The sequence below is a fragment of the Melospiza georgiana genome, chromosome 1 (assembly GCF_028018845.1).
Source record: "Melospiza georgiana isolate bMelGeo1 chromosome 1, bMelGeo1.pri, whole genome shotgun sequence".
NCBI lineage: Eukaryota > Metazoa > Chordata > Aves > Passeriformes > Passerellidae > Melospiza > Melospiza georgiana.
This window is the reverse complement of record NC_080430.1, coordinates 55,222,781-55,242,656: the sequence shown is the minus strand read 5'-3', so window position 1 is coordinate 55,242,656 and position 19,876 is coordinate 55,222,781. Positions and strand designations below refer to the sequence as shown.

The following is a 19,876-nucleotide window of genomic DNA, read 5'->3' as shown; positions in this document are numbered from 1 at the left end:
TCCTTCTGCAAAAGGAAAGAGAATACATTTGCCATAGCCCACAGATCAGCCAAAGAGAAGATCCAGATTCACAATAGGATTGACTACTGATAGGAATTGCTGAGAAACATGCAGTACAAAAGCTGCATCATCATAATCACAAGCAGGATGCTAATACAAAACTAGACAAAAGCTGATGTTTAAAAAGCCAAGAGGGTGTGAAAGCACAAAGAAGCAATACTTCACAGAAACACAGGTGGATCACTAAAAGTTAAATTATACGCTTCTCAGGCACATTTAGCCCTTAAGCAAAACAGAATATTTTCATTCAAAGTAGTTAATTCTAGTGTAGCTGGACACAACCAAGTTTCAAACCAGCAGAGGGCTAAACTATCATCAAGCAGACAGAATGTGGTCTCTATTGTCACTGTTACTCTTAATCTGTGAGAGATTTTAATTCTCTGTATCAAAACATGAAATAAAGTCCATGTTTTTATTTAAATATACCTACTCTGAATGTAGAGAGTAAAGGAACTGCCTCTGCAGTCTTCTCCAGCCTGCAGAACTCTGTTCCGGGAAGATCTTTCAACCAAGTATGGGTTGAATGAAGTCTCACAAAGGCACATCAGCAAATCAGAAATAGAAACAAGCACACCAACAGAGTCTCAGGTTCGTCTTGCAAAACCTCATTCATGTGACAAAGCCAGACAAATTGAAAATTTTCCTGTGCAGTATGTAAATCACAAAAAATGAGTCTGAGCAGAGTTTAGGAGTGCAAGGTTTGCAAATCTGTTTTTTACACAACATGGGGTGGACAGTTGACTACTTTACCTACACCACTCCAAAGTAGCAGTCTCGGTTCCCTTCACCTTACTCCTCGCACCCAGAGTAATACTTAGCACTGCAAAGCCTTCTGGTTTCCTCTGCTGGTGCTGCACACCTTTTCTCTTTGTCTAGAGTGCCTCCCAGTGCTAAACACTGTGAAGGAAGCAAACCAGCTTTGGATATCGGCTGGCAAAGGAGAGATTCACATTCAATTTCTGAGGGCTGAGAGCAGGCATCATGTCCCAGTTTTGAAAAAAAAAGGTTGAAATCATTTCTACAGCTAACTTGTGCATCTAGGCAGGATTTTAAATGAGCAGTCCAATCCTTTTTTCTTCACTGAAGAAAAGTGCAAAGTATATGTTAATTAAGCTTGCAAAAAAAAAAAAAAAATGCTGCCTATAAGTAGGACTTGCTTTCTAAAGACCTTGTTTGCTCACAGACTATTAGTAAGTCAGTAATCTGCATCCTGAGAAGTCATAAAGTACTTAGGCTAGGTAATCCCAAGAGAAAAAAACTTAAGTTTAGCTAGAAATTTATAAATACTAAAAAGATCTTTGTTGAAGTAAAAAAAGAAATGTGTTGTGGTTACCTCAAGTAGAAGTGCCTGAGAAGCATAGAATTTACTTTTAGAACCCATTTCAAGCACCCAATGTGTGATGTAAAAAAACCAGTACCCTTACCCCAGTCCTGTTCATACAAGGCTTGGGAAAGGCACCATGATTCACTTATTGGCATATGTGGATGCACAAAAATAAGATGCTCTGAGAGATTTCAACATAATGTACCTCTAACTACAAACAGAAAAAGAACTGAACTGAGGAGACCGAATTACAATTTATACTGTTTTGTACACAACAAAAAATAAGCATACATATCTTTTCATTATTTCATTACACAAAAATGCATTCACATTAAATCAAACACTGGAGCAATTCTAAAGTCCTGATTTACAAAGAAAAATGCCAGAGATGTAACAGTAGGCAAGATGACACAGAAATCTATACCAATTTTTAGTCTCCAAGCAGCACCACAAAAGTAAATTTCAAGTGTATTATGCTTATCCTTATACATAAATGAAATTAACATTTCTACTTCATTCCATAATTTCAGTTCTTCACTAAACTATGACATAGAAAAAGATGTCTAGAATTTAACAGTCTGCCATGTGGTTTATGATGACACTAGCAGAGCAGGGAGGTTGGACCAGATGATACACTGTAGTCCATTCCAACCTTACCAAATCTGTGGTTCTGTGAAAGTCACCTCACATTAACGATCCAAAACCCAGAACTTCTAAATGTGACCTCAAATACATGAAATTGCCCAATTCATAAATCCATTACAACTCAAAGGCTGAGGCCTAAAAAGCAATTTCAGGCTCTCTTGGTATGCAAGGCGGTTTTCTCAAATAATTTAGTTCAACTGTATTGAGCCACACTAACATTGTAGATTACAATATTTTTGGAACGTATTAAGCCGAGGATGTAATAGAAAAATATAATAAAGGTCACCTTACAATTCTGTCTTAAAAGCAGTGTTAACTAATTTTCCAGCACACATACATGCATGCTTAAAAGACTATAATAAATAAACACACTCGAAGGTAAAGTTGACACTTAGGCATTGTAAAATCAACCAAAGTACTTAAAATTTTTGTTCAAAAAAGAGCACATTTGACACACAAATCTCCCACTAGAAGAGTCTAGTGTACTCAACACAACATTCATTCAAATTAAATTACTTCTCAATACAACAGAAAGTTTTCCAGTTGTCTACAGAATCATCTCTAACCTGATTTCCACTTCTGGCCAGGCAAACTTGAAGAAATTACTGCATTAATTAGTGTGTGTAGATAGTACATTAATAATTCACAATTGTTTCTCCTGCCTCAAGAAACACTATTGCATACCACTATGATAATAACTTCACATCCACAGAAGTATTAAAAGATTCGTCACCTTCTTTTTTTAACCATGAAGAGCTTTCTAGTCTCCCAGTACCAAACAAAATACATTGCAGGACTGACTGACTTTTGAAGTATGAATTTCCAGAACTAAAAAGATGCATGTAACCGTGAAAGGGTAGGAGAGGAAGGGACCTAATGAAAATGTTTATTACATTCACAAGATGGATGCTCCAGCTGGTTTTCTTCATTACAGCAGAATGATCTATCCAAATCAATCTTTAAAATTGCAAGTTCTAATCTAAATCTATATAGATTTAAAAATAAACCACTATGAACTGCATTGTTTGAACTCTTCATTGCTTTTTAGAGAAAGAAAATATGTATAGTATTTTATGCAAAGTAACACCTGAGCTTCTCCCAAAAGAGTGAGCTTCTTTGCATGCCCATGAGAACAAATTAAATCATTCTAAAAGAATTCTGATGTAGTACAAAACAATTTCACTGTTTAAAAAACAATGGTTAAACTTCATTTCATGCAAAAGTAGAACTCCAAGCACACATAATGTTACCTAATTTCCATAAAAAGCAAACTACATCATATAACAGTTACATAAATGTTCCTCTGTTACAAGCCTGAGGCAAAAGGAATCATCACTGCTGTTTCACTTAAATCAGAAATGCTTCCATTAAAATAATTGAAAGAAAATTCTTACTAAGGTTATAACATTTTTACTTCTCCACAAACTCTTATACACTCACTGCTATGTTTTCTATGTGAATTCCTGGTGGCATTATAATGACAATTTATAGGTACTTCCGAGTTTCTCTTCTTAAGTTAGACCAGAAGAAGACTCCATCAATTTTTTCCTGTACAAACAAGGAAGTACAGTTGCATTTCAGAAGTTTCTTTCCTAAATCCAGCTTTATTGGTAACAGATCAGTCAAAAGCATCCCTATACTCTGCTGTCCAGAAGTGAAGTTAGTAATGATGCCACAGGTGATGTGCAGAACAACAGAAAAAAGAGCATCTCTTAATATTCATTCCAAACAACTGTAGGAAAAGACCACACTGAAGCTTTCTGATGTACAAATGTGAAAGCAAATAATCTAGGTATATTCTTACCAGCTCTTTCAGATTTTTCTTTCTGCTCTTTTAATTCCTCGCCTTTTGTAGTTATTTGTTTGATTCGAGCACGCAGTTGGGCTACCTCCTCCTCCTTCATTTCCAACGTTTCATGCATTTGCCGCTTTGTCTCTGCAATTACCATGCCCTATGGAAAAGGTCCTCGTGATAAAAAGCTAGCAAATAAGTAAGACATATATCTGAAACAATCTCAAGCCAGGATACAACCCTTGCCAGGAATAAACTGTAGTCTCTTATTATGAGACCAGAGATCATAGGATTTTTCTATGTCAGAAAACAGAAAATGCTAACAAAAAGAAAGTAAGAATAGGGCTTATTTTTAAGAGTATCCAAAATTTATCAAGTGGTGAAAAGAACTCCAGCAAACACAGACCATCCAAAAATTTCCTCTTTCTAGTACAGACACTTTCCTTTGAATCACGTATTCAAAGGAATCACGTAAACAAACCCAAACTAAAAGCATTGTAGAGTCCGTACTTCTCCTTTGAGTTTATACCATACAGTGTTAGTCATGTCACTTATGACACCACCAGAAGTTACTCCAGATACCAAGACTGTGATTAAAAAACTTTCAAGGAGTGAAAAATGGAGAAACTCCTTATTGTCTATTGAAAGCACAGTTACTTTATTGGTTATTTTAAAATTAATTTAATTGTATCTCATCTTTATTTGTGTTTGGGGTTTCTTTGTTTGTTTCAGAATTGGCATCAAGGAATGTATTCAGTATATCTGCTTCATCCTATATAATGTTGTGTTGCAGTATTAAGTACAATTTAACAGACATATGATATATATACAATAAAATTCTTAAGTAGCTTAAATTACTTGTTTATTAAAACATAGATGAAACCATCAGACCACTAAAACCAGCTTCTAATACCAAGAACTAGATATTTTGTGTTTTAAACAATCTTCATCAAAACCTACAGCTTTTTTACCTTGTCTTGTTCTAGCTGTTCAATCAAATTCTTTGCATCACGTAGCTGTGTAATCAGTTTAGTCTTCTCAGCCATGTGAAGGTCCTAAAAAAAGATCCCAACCACAAGTTGGTTGACAAACAGCTTAGCTTAGACTCAGACCCTGCACTATGCCTTGGAGGAAGAACACAGAACACAATCAAGGGAAACTGAAGTGGGCAGTTTTAAATTACTTTTACATCTCCCAGAGGTAGGTTGTCTTATGGCTTCTGTAATAATTCAGAGATCTGAAAGCTTTGTTAGAACCTCCACACATGGAGGTCTGAGTTGGTAAAGTAAATAAGAAATATGTCTAAGATTTCTGCTCTATTACCTGCATTTTGGTTTACAAGAGGATCTCAGCAATGCAACATAAATGATTGTTACTAGCCGTGTTCTAGAAAATGTCATTAAAACACTCAGGTCTTTCAGAGCTTTTTCAAACCAGGCTAGTGCTCAGAGATGAAGACAGAGATGGGAATCTAATCTCTGTAACTAAAGTTAAGTACAGCTATACTTAGCACATTTTCAGATTTCATTACTATTGGCCACCTTACTTACACTCCACACTCATCATTAATGGCCTTAAAAGGAAAATTGAGCAAGTATTTATTTATTAGCTTTGGTATTGCACTTCGGTTCACTATATTGTGATCTCCACTGCCCTGCCTTCATTTTCTTTCTCTTAATTTATATAATTAATGCCTCATTCATGGTATCTTAAAGGTTTAGTTCTGCTCTACTTTTCTCACTTTACCTTCTGTCCTAAGACAGCCCTTTTCTCACTCCAATTTTCCACAACTACTTATTTCTAATACCATTCTGATGGTTATTTATACAGTAAGTCTTCATACCCTACTTCACCACTCTAGAGTAATTGCTAAGTGTATTCATTCCAGGTGTGTTTTGAACTTTTTTCTCCAAAAAAGTACAGGGAAAATTTATTTCATGGTCTGCCCTATCAATAAATTTTGGAAATACTGGAGTTCTTACTGTATTTTCATGGTTACCCATAAAGCTAAGAGTATTTTCCATACCTTCATTTTTTCCAGTTCCTGAAGCCTCTCTTCCAGCTGTTCTTGAAGTGCCTCTTTCTCGTTGGTCAGTTGGGCACAGGACTCCTTATGTGACCGAATAGTCTCCTTACAACGTTGCAGCAAGTTCTCTTGGCGCTTCACCCTCTGATTAAGAGTTTCCAGTGTTTTAACAGAATCTTCTATAAGACAACATACCAACATTACCACATGCATGACATTTCCAAAATGCAGATCTGCAATCATTCACAATGCAGTGGACTCAAAAGTCTCTAAATAAAGTTGTGTGAAGTCTGCAAAACTTCCTACTTCCTTCTGTAAGTGCCAGAAATATTCCACACATACACAGAGTAGTAAAGAACATTTAACACCAAGTTAGCTTACAAAAGCCCATACTTTATGAGTTTTAAAATGAAGCTATTAATAAACAAGGTTTTTTACATAATTAAAAAGTCATCATGATTTATAAACCTGCCTGCTGCTACTAACAGAATATGCACAAGTAGGAAAAAATGTGATGCAAAGTAAATCACAACTCTCAAGTGCCATGAACACAGATTCTTGCTTTCCCAAGGCTGGGTATGAGATTAGTTCTAAAATACCCAGATTGGCAATATTATGTTCAGCAGGATAAAGGTTATACTTAGTGTCTTTCTGAGTAGTACTCATAGAATCATAGACAGGTTTGGGTTGGAAGGGATCTTAAAGATCATCTAGTTCCAACCTCTGCCATAGGCCAGAACACCTCACAGAACAAGTTGCTCAGAGCTGCATCCAGCCTGGCCTTTAACAATTCAAAGGACGGGGCAACCACAACTTCTCTGGGCTACCTGTTCCAGTGCCTCACCACCCTCACAGTAAAGAATTTTTTTAATATCTATAATTTAAACCTACGCCCTTTCAGTAGGTTTGAATCACTGTATAACTATCACATTTGGTAGTATTTTACTGTGTGCTTCTGCTCTGATGCTCTAGAGGTTGCAAGAGTATTTGACATTGTACTGGATTTGCATGTTCAAGATTCAGTAGTTGAAAGGGAACTACAGGGGTGGCTTCTGCAAGGAGCTGCCAGAAAGCTGCCAGAAGCTTTCTTCATTTCCAGCAGAGCCAATCCCCGGCAAAACTCCAAAGATAGATGTGCTGCTGGTCAAGGCTGGGCCAATTAAGAATGGTGGTAATGCCTCTATGATATAAAAATTTAGAAGAAAGAAGAAAAACGTTATTGCACAGTTGTAATTGCAGCCAAAGAAAAGTGGAGTGAGAACATGTGAAGGGAACAACTCTGCAGACATGAAAATCCACGGAGAAGGAAGAGGAGGAGGTGCTCCAGGCACTGGAGCTAGGATTCCCCTGCTGCCTGTGGTGCAGACCATGGTGAAGCAGCTGTGCCCCTGCAGCCCATGGAGGACCAAGGGGATGCAGAGATCCACATGCAGCCCATGGAGGAGCCCATGCCAGAGCAGGTGGATGCCCGAGAGGAGACTGTGACCCTGTGGGAGGCCCATGGGAGAGAGAAGCCCACTCTGGAATAGCCTGTCCTTCAAGAACTGCACCCTGTGGAAGAGTGACCCATGCTGCAGCAGTTTGAGGACTGTGGGATGGGCTCACATTACAGCAGTTCACAGGGAGCTGCTGCCCATGAGATGCACTCATGCTAGAGAAGTTCCTGGAGAATTGTCTCCTATGGGAGGGACCCCACAATGGAGCAGGAGAAGCACTCCTCTCCCTGAGCAGCGGATGAAATCACAGGTGATGAACTAACCATAAACCCCCATTCCCTGACCCTCTGGGGAAAGAGGTAGAGGTGGGGGGGCAGGGAGGGGGAAGGTGTTTTTAAGGTTTTATTTTACTTCTCATTATCCTGCTCTGATTTTATTAGTAATAAATTCACTTCGTATCTATAATTCGAGGCTGTTTTGGCAATGATGGTATTTAGTAAGGGGTCTTATCCCAACTCATGAACTCTTCTTTAAATTTTGTTTCCTCTGTCCAGCTGTGTAGGAGAGTGAGAGAGCTGCTTTGGTGGATGCCTCGCACACTACAGTCCAAAGGCAGACTCATGCACAGAAAACATCTGGAATCACAATTTTTCATTATTGACTAAGCAGTACAAAAACCATGGCACTAGATAAGAACATCTCCCCCTAACACTTCCTATCATCCCTGCATATAAAAAACATAGCAGATGCTGAACAAAAAATTTCAAGATATATGTTTACCTCGGTCTTAAACCCGCCTTTTATGAAGGGTACCAATGAAAGACACCTTTATTATGTATCAGCATTATAATGTCCCTTGCTCAGTAATCAAATACATACAACACTGAGAATCTCACTAATTTAAACAACCTCCAGACGTGAGGAATATTCAGGTTATTCAATAGCAGGAATATCAAAATTGATCTTTGTTTTTACTTTTCTTCTGATAAAACAAGAGAAAAACCCCCAAACTCACGAACAAAAAGACAGAGACTGGCAACTAATCTGCTTTCTAAACTCCAGGGATAGGTCCTCACTTATGGGGGACAGAATCTCTTAATTGTATTAAGTTGGGATAGTAAGAACACCTACCAACAAAGCAATAATTACAATGTTATTATCAATATTGACAAAGGAAAGACATACAAGATCTGAATTCTTATGAAAATTTAGTTTCTTAAAAGGATTATCCTGTCCTCTAACTGTCAGATGGTTTTCAAAACAATTGTCTTCTTCTAGAAAATATATCCTTACTACGACACGGTCAGCCCTAAATATTGTTACTCCATCATAAATAACAACAGGTTTATTCCCCAAAATGCAACATCTCTTGAAAAAGCCACAATGCCTACCATTGCTTCCTGGTTCCACAATATTTTCTGCACTGACTTCTTTCGTTGGACTTCGAACTTGTGGTTCTGATTGGACATTTTGATCGGGCAACTCAGCGCCTATCTGACCATTCTGTAATCTCTGTTTCAGCAACGACACCTAAGCAAAATGTGCTTTTTGTTAAAAAAAATCTAAGGATTCAAAGCAGATAATTTTTTAATCTTCAAAACGAGAAAGAGTTAAATCAATTTTGATATTAGCAAGTAGAAAAAGGAAAAATCTGTCTGAAATTTTTTACCATTTTTTAGAACTCAGAATTATGCTTCCAATTAACAAAAGACTATGGGTACAGAAACAAAGACCAGTTAAGCAAAATACATGAATTTTGCAAAAGCATTAGCAAATCTGCTAATGTTGATGTCTTGATAACAAAAATATCACAAAGGCATTTAAGTGCAAATCAGCCAATCCTATTTAACATGAGTGAGATTTTTACAAAGGTATCCTCTACCACAAAGACACACTTATGTCCAGGAAATTCTAAATTCACAAGATGCTTTTCAACTTCAGAGCAATTATAATAAAACATGGATATGCACCATAGGAAATATATAGCTAAAAAGAAAAGTTAAGAAGAGCAGTTTTAAACACCATCTGTTTGGTAAACTATCTTACCTGAGTTTGCAGGACATTAATAAGTTGATCCTTTTCTTCTAAGGAAGCATCAAATTCCTCTTGGAGATGTTTCTTAGCTTGTTGATCCATCTGGAGCTCCTGATAATGCAAACACATCTCAAATGAATGTGAACTCATTGAATGTAAACTCAAATGACTTATGAAAATATTCTGAAATATTATGAAAATATTATGAACTCAAAAGACTTAGGAAGATATTATGAAATAGCATCTAAAATATTTCTTTCATAGTTGTGATCCCAAAATACAACAATAAAGTGTATTTTTTTTTTTTACTATACAACATTCTGCACAATATAGTAAGAACATCCAATTATAATACTGGGATTAAAACAGCAAGAGTCTAGATCTGATGGAAAATTATCAAGGATTCTTTTTCCTAAAAGTAAGTTTGTATAGGGTTCATTTCAAGCCTGCTCCTGAAAAACTCTCTTCCGTGCACACATTTCTCCTGGAAGCTCAAGACTGCGCTTTGGAAGATTCTTCATTTTGCTACCAGAATAAATCAACATAAAGAGAAGAAATGTAAAATTCATTACATTCATTCAGTGTGACACCATTCTAAAATAACAAATGCCATGTATAAGAGAAGAAAATTGGTCTTTTTATTCCACAAACATGTCTCAAATGAGAAAGGCAGAGAATACCAAACAATTTAAGTATGTGGCTTTACTTGATACTTATATGCATTTGTTTGGCTGAACACTCTTAGAAGCTTGTAGATATTGCCTAAATTCTTTATTAATATCTACAGAATCTTATAACATATTTCCTGAAGGAGTTTTTTTTAATTACTTCCAACACTTTAAAGTTTAAATATTTAAATTTCTTTAAATAATTATCATTCTAATAGAAAATACGTGTACCTAAATTAATTCACATCTAACTGCTTATTCCAAGAACCAGAACCACACATACATCATGCATGCACTGCAAGTACTTTCAGAAAATTTTCAATATTTTTTATTTAAATGTTTATTTTATCCATAGATATCTTCCAGGAAAAGAATGCTTTATGACTGTTATTCTGCAAAGATCACTTGTACAAAACAATCACCACCCATGAACATGAGTTCCATTAGCCAGGCAAAGACAGAGGACGATCAATAGTGAAAAAAAGGATGAAAAAGCAAATGAGACAAAGCAACACTGGATGTTTCCTGAGCTGCTTTCCTCCAACTCCAAATCTTGTTTTTATGCTGTCTTTCTGTCTATCCCTTACCTCCAACAGTGAATGCCCTGCCACAGATGAGGCTGATACCAGCATTGAAAACCATAGCTGTATGAGTTGAGCCTGCCAGGCCATGCAGAGGCATGATGGTGAGGGAAAGCATCACTGCAAAAACCATTACTCTCTTCCCACCTATATCCACTTCTTAACACTGCATTGTCTCATGTTCTCAGCAATTACTGATCACACTTTTGCCCTGTGCTTCTGAGCTTTAGAAGCAATTCCTTACAAACAAAGCAAAGCAGGCCAGTGTCAGAACAAGTATCAAAGAGATTTATTGAAATCAACACAGAAATGGTCCTCTTTGGTTCTTAGAGTCCCTTCTGATCCTGTATTGTGAAGGAGAACACTGAAGACTGCTCTAAGAGTGGTTTTGAGGAATTACTCCTAACAGGAGTACACTTAGGTAAATAAAGCCACATTTATTTCTAGGGACTGTGTCATGCTGTTATTTTAGCCTCAAAGGAAGATTGGTTTCCTCATACATAGCTCTCTTAGAAGAAACTAGCCTGATTCAACATATTTATGGGAAAAATGGACTGCATGATGAAGGAAAAGATTATTGTAATTAATTTCTGATAGCAAATTACTACATCAATGAATTAACTACTTTGGACCATGTTAGCTTCCACAATAGAAATTTACCATTTTATTTGTAATTTTCCCTTCGTTGTCTGTTTTACCTAATACTGCAACACCTGGGCTTCCAAAAGATCAGAAAAACACTTTCTGAAGTGTATCAATTAATGAAAAAGAATTTCAGTGTTAGATTTGAAGGAATCTTTAAATTTACAAGATTGGTAAGAATGAAATAAAATTTTACACAAAATATACATATATAAATGTATATATATAAAAGAGAAATATATGTGTAACTTATGTACATATATGAATCACAAAGTCTATGACAGAAGTAAAAAAAAAAATACACATGGTCCAATTCTATCATATGCCAAAGATTTAACTCTGTTCCACATTTGCCTTCATGACTTCAACAAATAGCAATAAACTGGAAAACCAATCCTACAGTAGCATGTAGATATGGACCTACCACAGAAAAAACTTTTTCATTTGACCTTGTAGTGATCTGGAAAAGATACAACCTTGGCAAGCCAATTCTGACAGTAAAGCAATGTTTTTTTCCCTCATATGCACTGATAGTTTAGCTTAGGACACTGTGACAGTCTGGACACAGGCTATAGCTCAGATGAACACAGTACTCCCAGCACTGACTCACTGTTCTCAGCTGCTGGGGCAGAAACAGCACAGATGTGAACCAAAATGCTATCCCACCAGCACACAGAATTTACAGCACACTCACCTGAATTACTCTCAGAATCACTGAGGAGTGCCCAGCAATTGGCCAGTGACCTCCCTTGAAATGACTGGCTGCCTGACTAGTCACAGGGACAGGTCCCTGTGGGTGAGCTAGAGCCTTGAGTATACACATGGCCAGAAGTTCACAGTCACCATCCCTCATTATGAAGGGGAGAGGCCTCAGACCCTGTCTGTGGGTAAAGCACCCAAGTGCCTGGAGTAAGTCTGCCTTCAGGCAAAGGTGGGACCTCACCACAGTCTAATGGCTCCTGCAACCTCCATGCCAGTGCTGCTGCTCAGCATTGTACATGCCAGAAGCAGATGTGCAGTCATAAGACAAAGCCTTTGACTCTGGGCTAAATGGTGCCCAGCTCTCCAGCAATCTACGAGCACAGAGAGAGGCCCTTGCACACCCATCTCCAAATCTGGTGTTGCACTAGCTCCTGAGGCAATAAAACAGCTTCAGCTTCACATTGCGCTTCATCAGGGTTGGACAATATGATGTTTTTGAATTTGCCCTTTTAATCTGTTTTGCCCCGTCATCTATACATGTTTTTTAAATCCAATGTGTTTACTATCAATACCAAATACACTAGAGCTTCTCCTTTGAATTTCACTATAAGTTAAGGAGGCAAATAATAACACAACCTACTTGATTTTATGATTGAAACCAAACTATACTAAAATCCATAAAACAATGTAAGTATTACAACTGAGATAAAGAATAATTTTTTTAATCATCCTCTTTTTTTTTGATAGTCATTGAAATCCTTACAAAAATGTGCCTATTACTTGTGTTTGCCTGAATTAGAATTTGTCATTAATAGAAGAGCAGCAAATTGCACAGGGACATCTATGGCTGGGCCCAACAATACTGCAAGAACCACACACACTTCTACCTATTTCACAATGAACAAGAGAAGTAGTTTGGTTGGTGATGCACTGCTCTGTCTTTAGAGGATACCAATAAGCTGCTGAATGGGAAGCAAGCCGGAGGAGTAATCCCATATAAACAACAACAACAAAAAGCTGTAAAATATCCTGCTTTGTAATAGAAAATATTTTGTGAACAAAAAGGTCAAAAGCTAAGCAGAAAAAGATCCTATGTAGGTGTGATATAACGCAAACATGCAATCAATAAAGGAAATTACCTCTCTCAGTTCTCCAATTCTGCGAAGTGCTTTATCCTGGCTTTGACTCAGAATGCTCTTAAGAAAAAAGGAAGAATAAAGATCAGGTGTACTAAATATAATTTTAAAATGGATAAATAAATCCAACAAACTCATAAATGTAATTATTTGTTTCTCTTCCAAGTCACGCTTGATATGCAAGTATTGTCATAAGCTGCCAACTGTGGGTTGGCAATCTATCAATCTATCACCTGAAGTCAGCTGATGCAAGAAAAAAGGCTGGATTACAACACTTCACAGTTATTATGAAAAATTAATTTTACCTTGGTTTCCTCAGAAATCCCAGCTAAGAAATCATCATCTGTTACATACTCACAACACACTGAAAATTAAATCTGTATTGTAACTACACATTTTAAGATTGAAAAAAGCATGCAGGTACGAGACCATGAAAAGTAATGCTTACCTGCAGCTTCTTCTTTTCCCGCTGGGTAACTTGATAAGCAGACACTAACTAAAATAAACAAATCGGATATAAAGATGATAATACATCTGCATATAGCCATCAAAATAATTTCCTTAGTTGTATCACTAGCTGCATTTTCAAACTCTTTGCTCCACTTGAGAACTTTCTTTGATTTAAATGTACTTAAATTTTCTTAATGTTTTCTTTATCTATCTATGAAATATCTCCAATGTGTTAAAAAATACAAGCCTGCATGACAAAACAATGATGTTACTCAGCATTCATACAGTTTTACCTTCCCCGAGACAACATACCCCATACCACCCTTCAACACAGGGGGTCAAACCCAACAGTATCAGAAAGTTACATCTCAGACAGCTACCCCACAGGGGTGACCACTCGTAAGAGTACATGTCCCAGGGAGATTAGGCAAAAATGATTTTACAAAAAGTGTGCATTAAAAAATACATTTCTAAATTTAACAAAAAAAGGTGTAATGTTCTCATCCCATATGCCTTGCATATATCCAGCAAAGACAGACTGAAAGTAGACAGTATTTCATTTCTCACTGTAAACTGACAAAAGGAGGAAAGGTACACCTTAGTTTACTTAAATATTTGATTACAACTGCCAAGTAGCATTATGGTGAAGTAGCATAATGGCATTTGAAATTAGAACACTGTGTTTTCAAATTGATGAAGAATTTAAGAAAAACAAATCTAGAACACCAAAACCAGAAAGTCAAAATATATCTTCAAATTCTAATTTAAAACAAACTAAACATTTTCAGAATTCAAATTTACTTTTAATTTCAAAGTTATATTTATTTTGCCCTTATAAGAAAATCCAAACTGCTATGGGTGTTTTCCTTTACCGTATTTTTGAGATGCTAACTATGCATCCTACTTTAAGAGGGAAAAAATATTTCTGCCTTAATTACTCATTATATATTGCAACAAGTTTCTTCCAAGCTCCAGCAAAACAATTATTTTCAACTGAACTGAAGAAACTCACAAAACCAGGAAAAAACCCCAAGCCTTTTTGACAGAGAAAGTTAGGACTTGGTGGACAGATTACACTAATAAAAATAATCCCAAACAACCAAAAAAAGCATTGAAATAAATCCACAAACTGAAGAATTTTCATTTTAGCAAGTACTTTTTACACAAACTTTAAAAAATACTTATTACACTAGCTGGAAGTGAAGGAAAAATTGCTATGAGAACTGCTCTTTCAGGCATATGCTGAATACTGCAGTCACCGTATACATATTTTAGATTCTAGGGATTTTGACAAAAGTCTGCACAGGAATTTTTGTATTTAAGGGCAGCAAACATTAAAAGAACTGTAAAAAACAGTACAAACATCCAGTTTTAAATACAACACACACTTTAAAAAAATTTAAAAACCCAAACAAAACTCCAAAACTAATTAAAAAACCCAATACCAAAACACCACCTTCCATTCGACAGCTTTACGTTGCCCAGTAATTTGGAAAATGAGTAGGGAAACTACTTATATAATTGGTTTTTACAAAAATACCCAAAAAATAGGATGTTTGAATTAATTCCTCTCAGGGAATACCTAGAAATTATGAAGAATAGAACTTGTTTCTTGAAAACAAAATGCTTACCTATTGCACATGGCTAGAATATACACTGTGCATTTCAAGAACAAGTTGGAAAAAAAAATAAATTTGCTGTCATGGGAGTACAAGTCATGCTCATCTCTGTAGTGAACCTCACCCTCTGCTAGATGCTTTCAGTTTGAAATCTTAATAGGCTTGCTCTGTGTGAGTAACCATTAATTAACCTCTATGCTGGTATCAGAAAATTATTTTCAAACAAGAGAAGAAAAAGATTTCCATGTTTTATTACCAGAAGAACATTTAACCTTTTTAGGTCAAAAATAACTAGATTTAGAATAAGTTAACTTCCATGTTAGTTGTAAGTTTAAACATTTGCTCCAAATAGGAAAAGAAAAACATTGTTCACTGCTGCAGTATCTGTTAGCCTAACCTCTTCCCCTTTCTGCATAGCTAAACCAGTCACATTGCCTACCTCTGAGTATTTTCCCCTATAGTTGCCTAAACTGCGCTCCATTCTACGCAGACGCTGCAGCAACTGCTCTTTGCTGAAGGTGTCCATATTTCCCAGAGGCTCTTCAGTTTCACTTTCAATGTCAGAAGGTGAATCAAAGGTGGGACTGAGAGCTTCCAAGTCCAGTCGATTCAGTGAGTCTCTCGAAGAACTTCGGACTAGGGACTCTTTAGAAGAAGAGCGAAATAGGGTCTCTTTTACCGGGCTTCGAAACAAAGACTCCATGGAGGGAACTCGAAGCTGAAGCCTCTGGGCAAAAGACTGACTGTCACTTTGCTGCAAAAATTGAAAGAAAGTAATTATTTCTGCACTGCTTTTAGGCAGACAGACACACTAAAGTCCAGGAAAGAGACCTGACCTGTGCAAAGAAACTACTGTTGTCTAACACATGCATGACACCAAACAGCAGCTACTCCCTTAAAAGAATCATCTGCTTGTGCAGAAAAATCAAGCATGCAGCTACCAGATGTGCACCATTTCAGATAGCAACTAAATCTAATAAACTACAGCTCTAATTTAAACTTTCAGGAAAATGTTTTTCTGTATAATCCCTCTAAAAATTGAGGAATGTGTAACTAATATAAATGTCTATTGTCTCAAACATGAAAAATACAACTGACTCACTTCTTAATGTATTACACAGAAGACTGGATTTATCTCAAAGACATAGATACTTTCCTATGACTAAGGGAACAAATTAATGGTAGAGATCCTTGTATGATAGTTAGTTAGTCCTAGTAAACCATCTTGAACAGTCCTTTTTTTATTTTTATTTTAAATGACTTTAGGATTATTACATAAAACAAAATTATTGATTTATGCAGCTATAGTACTTCCTTCACTCTATACCAAAAGATTCTGTGCTGTGGTAACCTTTACTGCTGGTGCTACAGAAGTGATGTGAAAGCATTACCACAAGATGTTGCCCCTACAATCAAACGTTGGGAGACACATACCAGAAGCCACTGATAATCCCACTTCAGTAAGCTAAATGTTTCCCTGAGACATATTTAAAAATTATCTGCATCCTTCCCACTAGTGACAACATTTTCGGCCTACCAGTTCTTTTCTTCAGCTTTCCAAGCATGCAATAGGCCCCCTACTTTTGAAAGTGAGTTTACTGCTGTGCAACAAGATGCATCTCAATGCTGGCCGTCTGCTAACCAGTCCTTACAAAAAGAAAAGCTCCACACATCAGTGACAATACTTAATACCAGCAAATAGTACTACACACAAACAAAATATCTGATCATCCTCACAGGCAACTACTTAGCCTTACTTCAGCATGAAGAGAAATACTGGGCACTTAAACCAATGTAACACAAAGACAGCACAGCAGTGAAGGAGGAAACAAACCCCCCATGCCCTCCACATACCTGTGGAGAGACAGGTTCACTTCCATTGTTTTCTGTGGACCCCGGAAGTGGTTGTTTATTCAAGTTCTACAGGAAGTAAAAACAACTGTTAGAAGAAACAGAGTACAAAGGCTCTAATTCTGTGGTTCCTAGAAACAGCATCAGTGCCTTTTTCTTTGCCTCTGTTTTTAGTACCTTCTTTAGAAAGCTTATTAAAATGTCTTCATGCAAACAGGCTAGCTTGTTAAATTCAAAACAGATTGCTGCAATATGCAGAACTACAAAGCAGCTATGTGTGCATGGATTAGTATGAGACATCTGCAAACATGGATATCTCCAATGAAGTAAGTCATCATGATTATTGATATAACATTTATGGACAAATCAAAGACAAAACAAAAAGACAAAATTATAGCAGGAAAAGTCTAATTAATTACTAGTATTTACAGCCAATATGAGTAAGAGTTGGCTGTAACACCATCTTTCTCTGTTTCAGTGCATTGGGGGGGCAGAAACTACCTGGAAAAGAAGTGCTGGCAACAAACTGTTTATAACTCCAACAAACATGGAAAGAAAATTAGACTTTCAGAAAATATATCTTTAACAAAACTTTTGCATTCCCAAAAAAACCAAACACACACACATTAAAAAACTTCATCCAAAACAACAAAACCAATACAACAAAAAACAGCAGTCTGGAGTTGGTTGGTTTGTTTGGTTTGGGTTTTGGGGGTTTTTTATTGGTTTGGGGTTTTTTTACAGAGTTTAGACATTATTGTTCCTAGCCTGTCTATCCTGCCTTTCCTGTGTTCAGGTGTTTGCTAACCCAGTCCTAATTTTCAGGAACGATGACCCTGGAAACTACAGGTCACTTAGACTCATTTCATTGACTGGTAAAATTATGCAGATTTTTCTGGGAGTTATTGAAAAACAACTTCAAGACAGAGCAATCCTTGGTCACAACCAGTAATGGGTTCATAAGGGGACACTCCTGCTTGCCAAATGTGATTTCCTTTTATTACAAGGTTACCCACTGAGATGAGCAAGGGAAGCCACTTGTTGTAATCTTTTTGGATTTCACTAAAGCCTTTGATACTGTCTCTCACAGGACCTTCCTGGACAAAATATTCAGCACACAGCTGGATAAACACATCATGTAGTACGTGAGCAACTGGCTCATGGGTTGGGCTTAAAGCTTTAGAGTGAACAGGGTGACATCAGACTGGTGAGATGTCACTAGTGGGGTTCCACAGGGCTCCATCCTCGGCTTTGTGCTCTTCAACATCTTCATAAATTATTTCAATGTGGGACTTGAAGGTACACTAAGTTTGGCAATGATATTAAATTGGGAGGAGCTGTTGACTGCCTTGAAGGCAGAGAGGCCCTGGAAGAGGGGGCCTCAGCAAATTAGAGGGCTGAGTAATCAGCAACCATACGAAGTTCAATGAAGACAAATGCCAAATTCTGCACCTGGGATGGGACAACCTTGGATGTATGGACAAACTGGGGAAAACAAGACACTGGAGAGCAGCACCACGGAAAGGGACCTGAGGGTCCTGGTCAATGGAAAATTGGATATGAGCCAGCAGTGCCCTGGCAGCCATGACGGCCAAGTGTGTCCTGGGTACATCAGGCACTGCATTACCAGCTGGGCAAGGGAGGGGATCGTCCCACTCTGCTCTGCCCTGTGTGCAGTTTTGGATGCCACAACATAAGAAACATACAAAGCTATTAGAGAGTATCCAAAGAAAGGCTACAAAGATGATGAAGGGCCTTGAGGGAAAGCCACACAAGGAGCAGCTGAGGTCACTTGGCTTGCTCATCATGGAGGAGACCTCAAACCAGTTTACAATTTCTTCATGAGGGGATGTGGAGGGGCAAGAGCTGTGGTGACCAGCAACAGGACTCAAGGGAATGGCATGAAGCTCTGTCAGGGAAGATTATGTTGGATATTAGAATAAGGTTCTTTACCCAGAGGGTGGTTGGGCACTGGAACAGGCTTCCCAGGTAAGTGGTCATACCACCAAGCCTGTCTGAGTTCAAGAAGTGATTGGGCAGTACTCTTAAGAACATGATGTGATTCTTCGGGCTGTATTGTGCAGGGACAGGAGTAGGACTTTGGTCAATCTTGTGGGTCCCTTGCAACTCAGGATATTCTATGTTTCTAACTTACACACATCCAGATGGTTTTTTGCTGTATAAATCCAGTCCAACTGAATTAGCAGAATATGCTAGAAACCATCTTGGACATGGATTTTTTCAACAGAAGTGAAACACTGAGGCATATCAAACAAAATATGGGTAAATTCACCTAACAGCAGTGTAACTCTTAACTTTTAATCAAGCTATACCCTGACAGTTACATGCAAGCTGCAAAATCTAAGGTGTATGTAGAACTGAAATCTCAATCACAATCACCCTTGTATATATATCTCCTACATGATCACACTCACAGCTTCTACTCTGGATATGCCAATAAGCACACGTAAACATTTATGTGGCAGAGGAATGATAAAAGAGCTTTAAAAAGGTCTGACATGGAGCAGATTTGAAGTAGTACAGAAATAACACAGAACAAAGAGAAATCCAGATAGTTAAGGAAACCAGAGAACTGAGCAGTTAACCCATATGCAGACAAAATAAAACAAGCCATACAAGAAGTCTGGATTTGGAAACTGTGCTTGAACAAAATCTGCATTCTGCTTCAGAACACTGTCCTGTGGCGGTGGATTTGTTCCTAGTGGATTAACAGTTTTTATAGGTTTTAAACTGAAGCACTTCCACACTGTATTCTTGGCTCCACTACCTGTTCTTGTTTTTTCTCCTAACAGTAAAAGTTAATAATAAGATAATTCAAATAAAAAATTATCTTCTGCTTCATAATTTACAAAGCATCTGCTATGCTACTATAGGACTGACAACAGAGGA

At 37.3% G+C, this 19,876-nt stretch overlaps 1 protein-coding gene across 1 annotated transcript in view; it reads right to left on the bottom strand.

The window, feature by feature from the left end:
* The window catches only part of GOLGA4 (golgin A4), a 72,626-nt gene that overhangs the window by 31,173 nt on the left and 21,577 nt on the right, over window positions 1–19,876 (bottom strand). Inside the window, 9 exon segments of the mRNA XM_058035359.1 lie at window positions 3,834–3,981; window positions 4,793–4,876; window positions 5,848–6,026; window positions 8,666–8,813; window positions 9,330–9,428; window positions 13,050–13,106; window positions 13,495–13,542; window positions 15,555–15,869; window positions 16,970–17,035. Of these exon segments, the coding sequence (XP_057891342.1) occupies window positions 3,834–3,981; window positions 4,793–4,876; window positions 5,848–6,026; window positions 8,666–8,813; window positions 9,330–9,428; window positions 13,050–13,106; window positions 13,495–13,542; window positions 15,555–15,869; window positions 16,970–17,035 (1,144 nt within the window).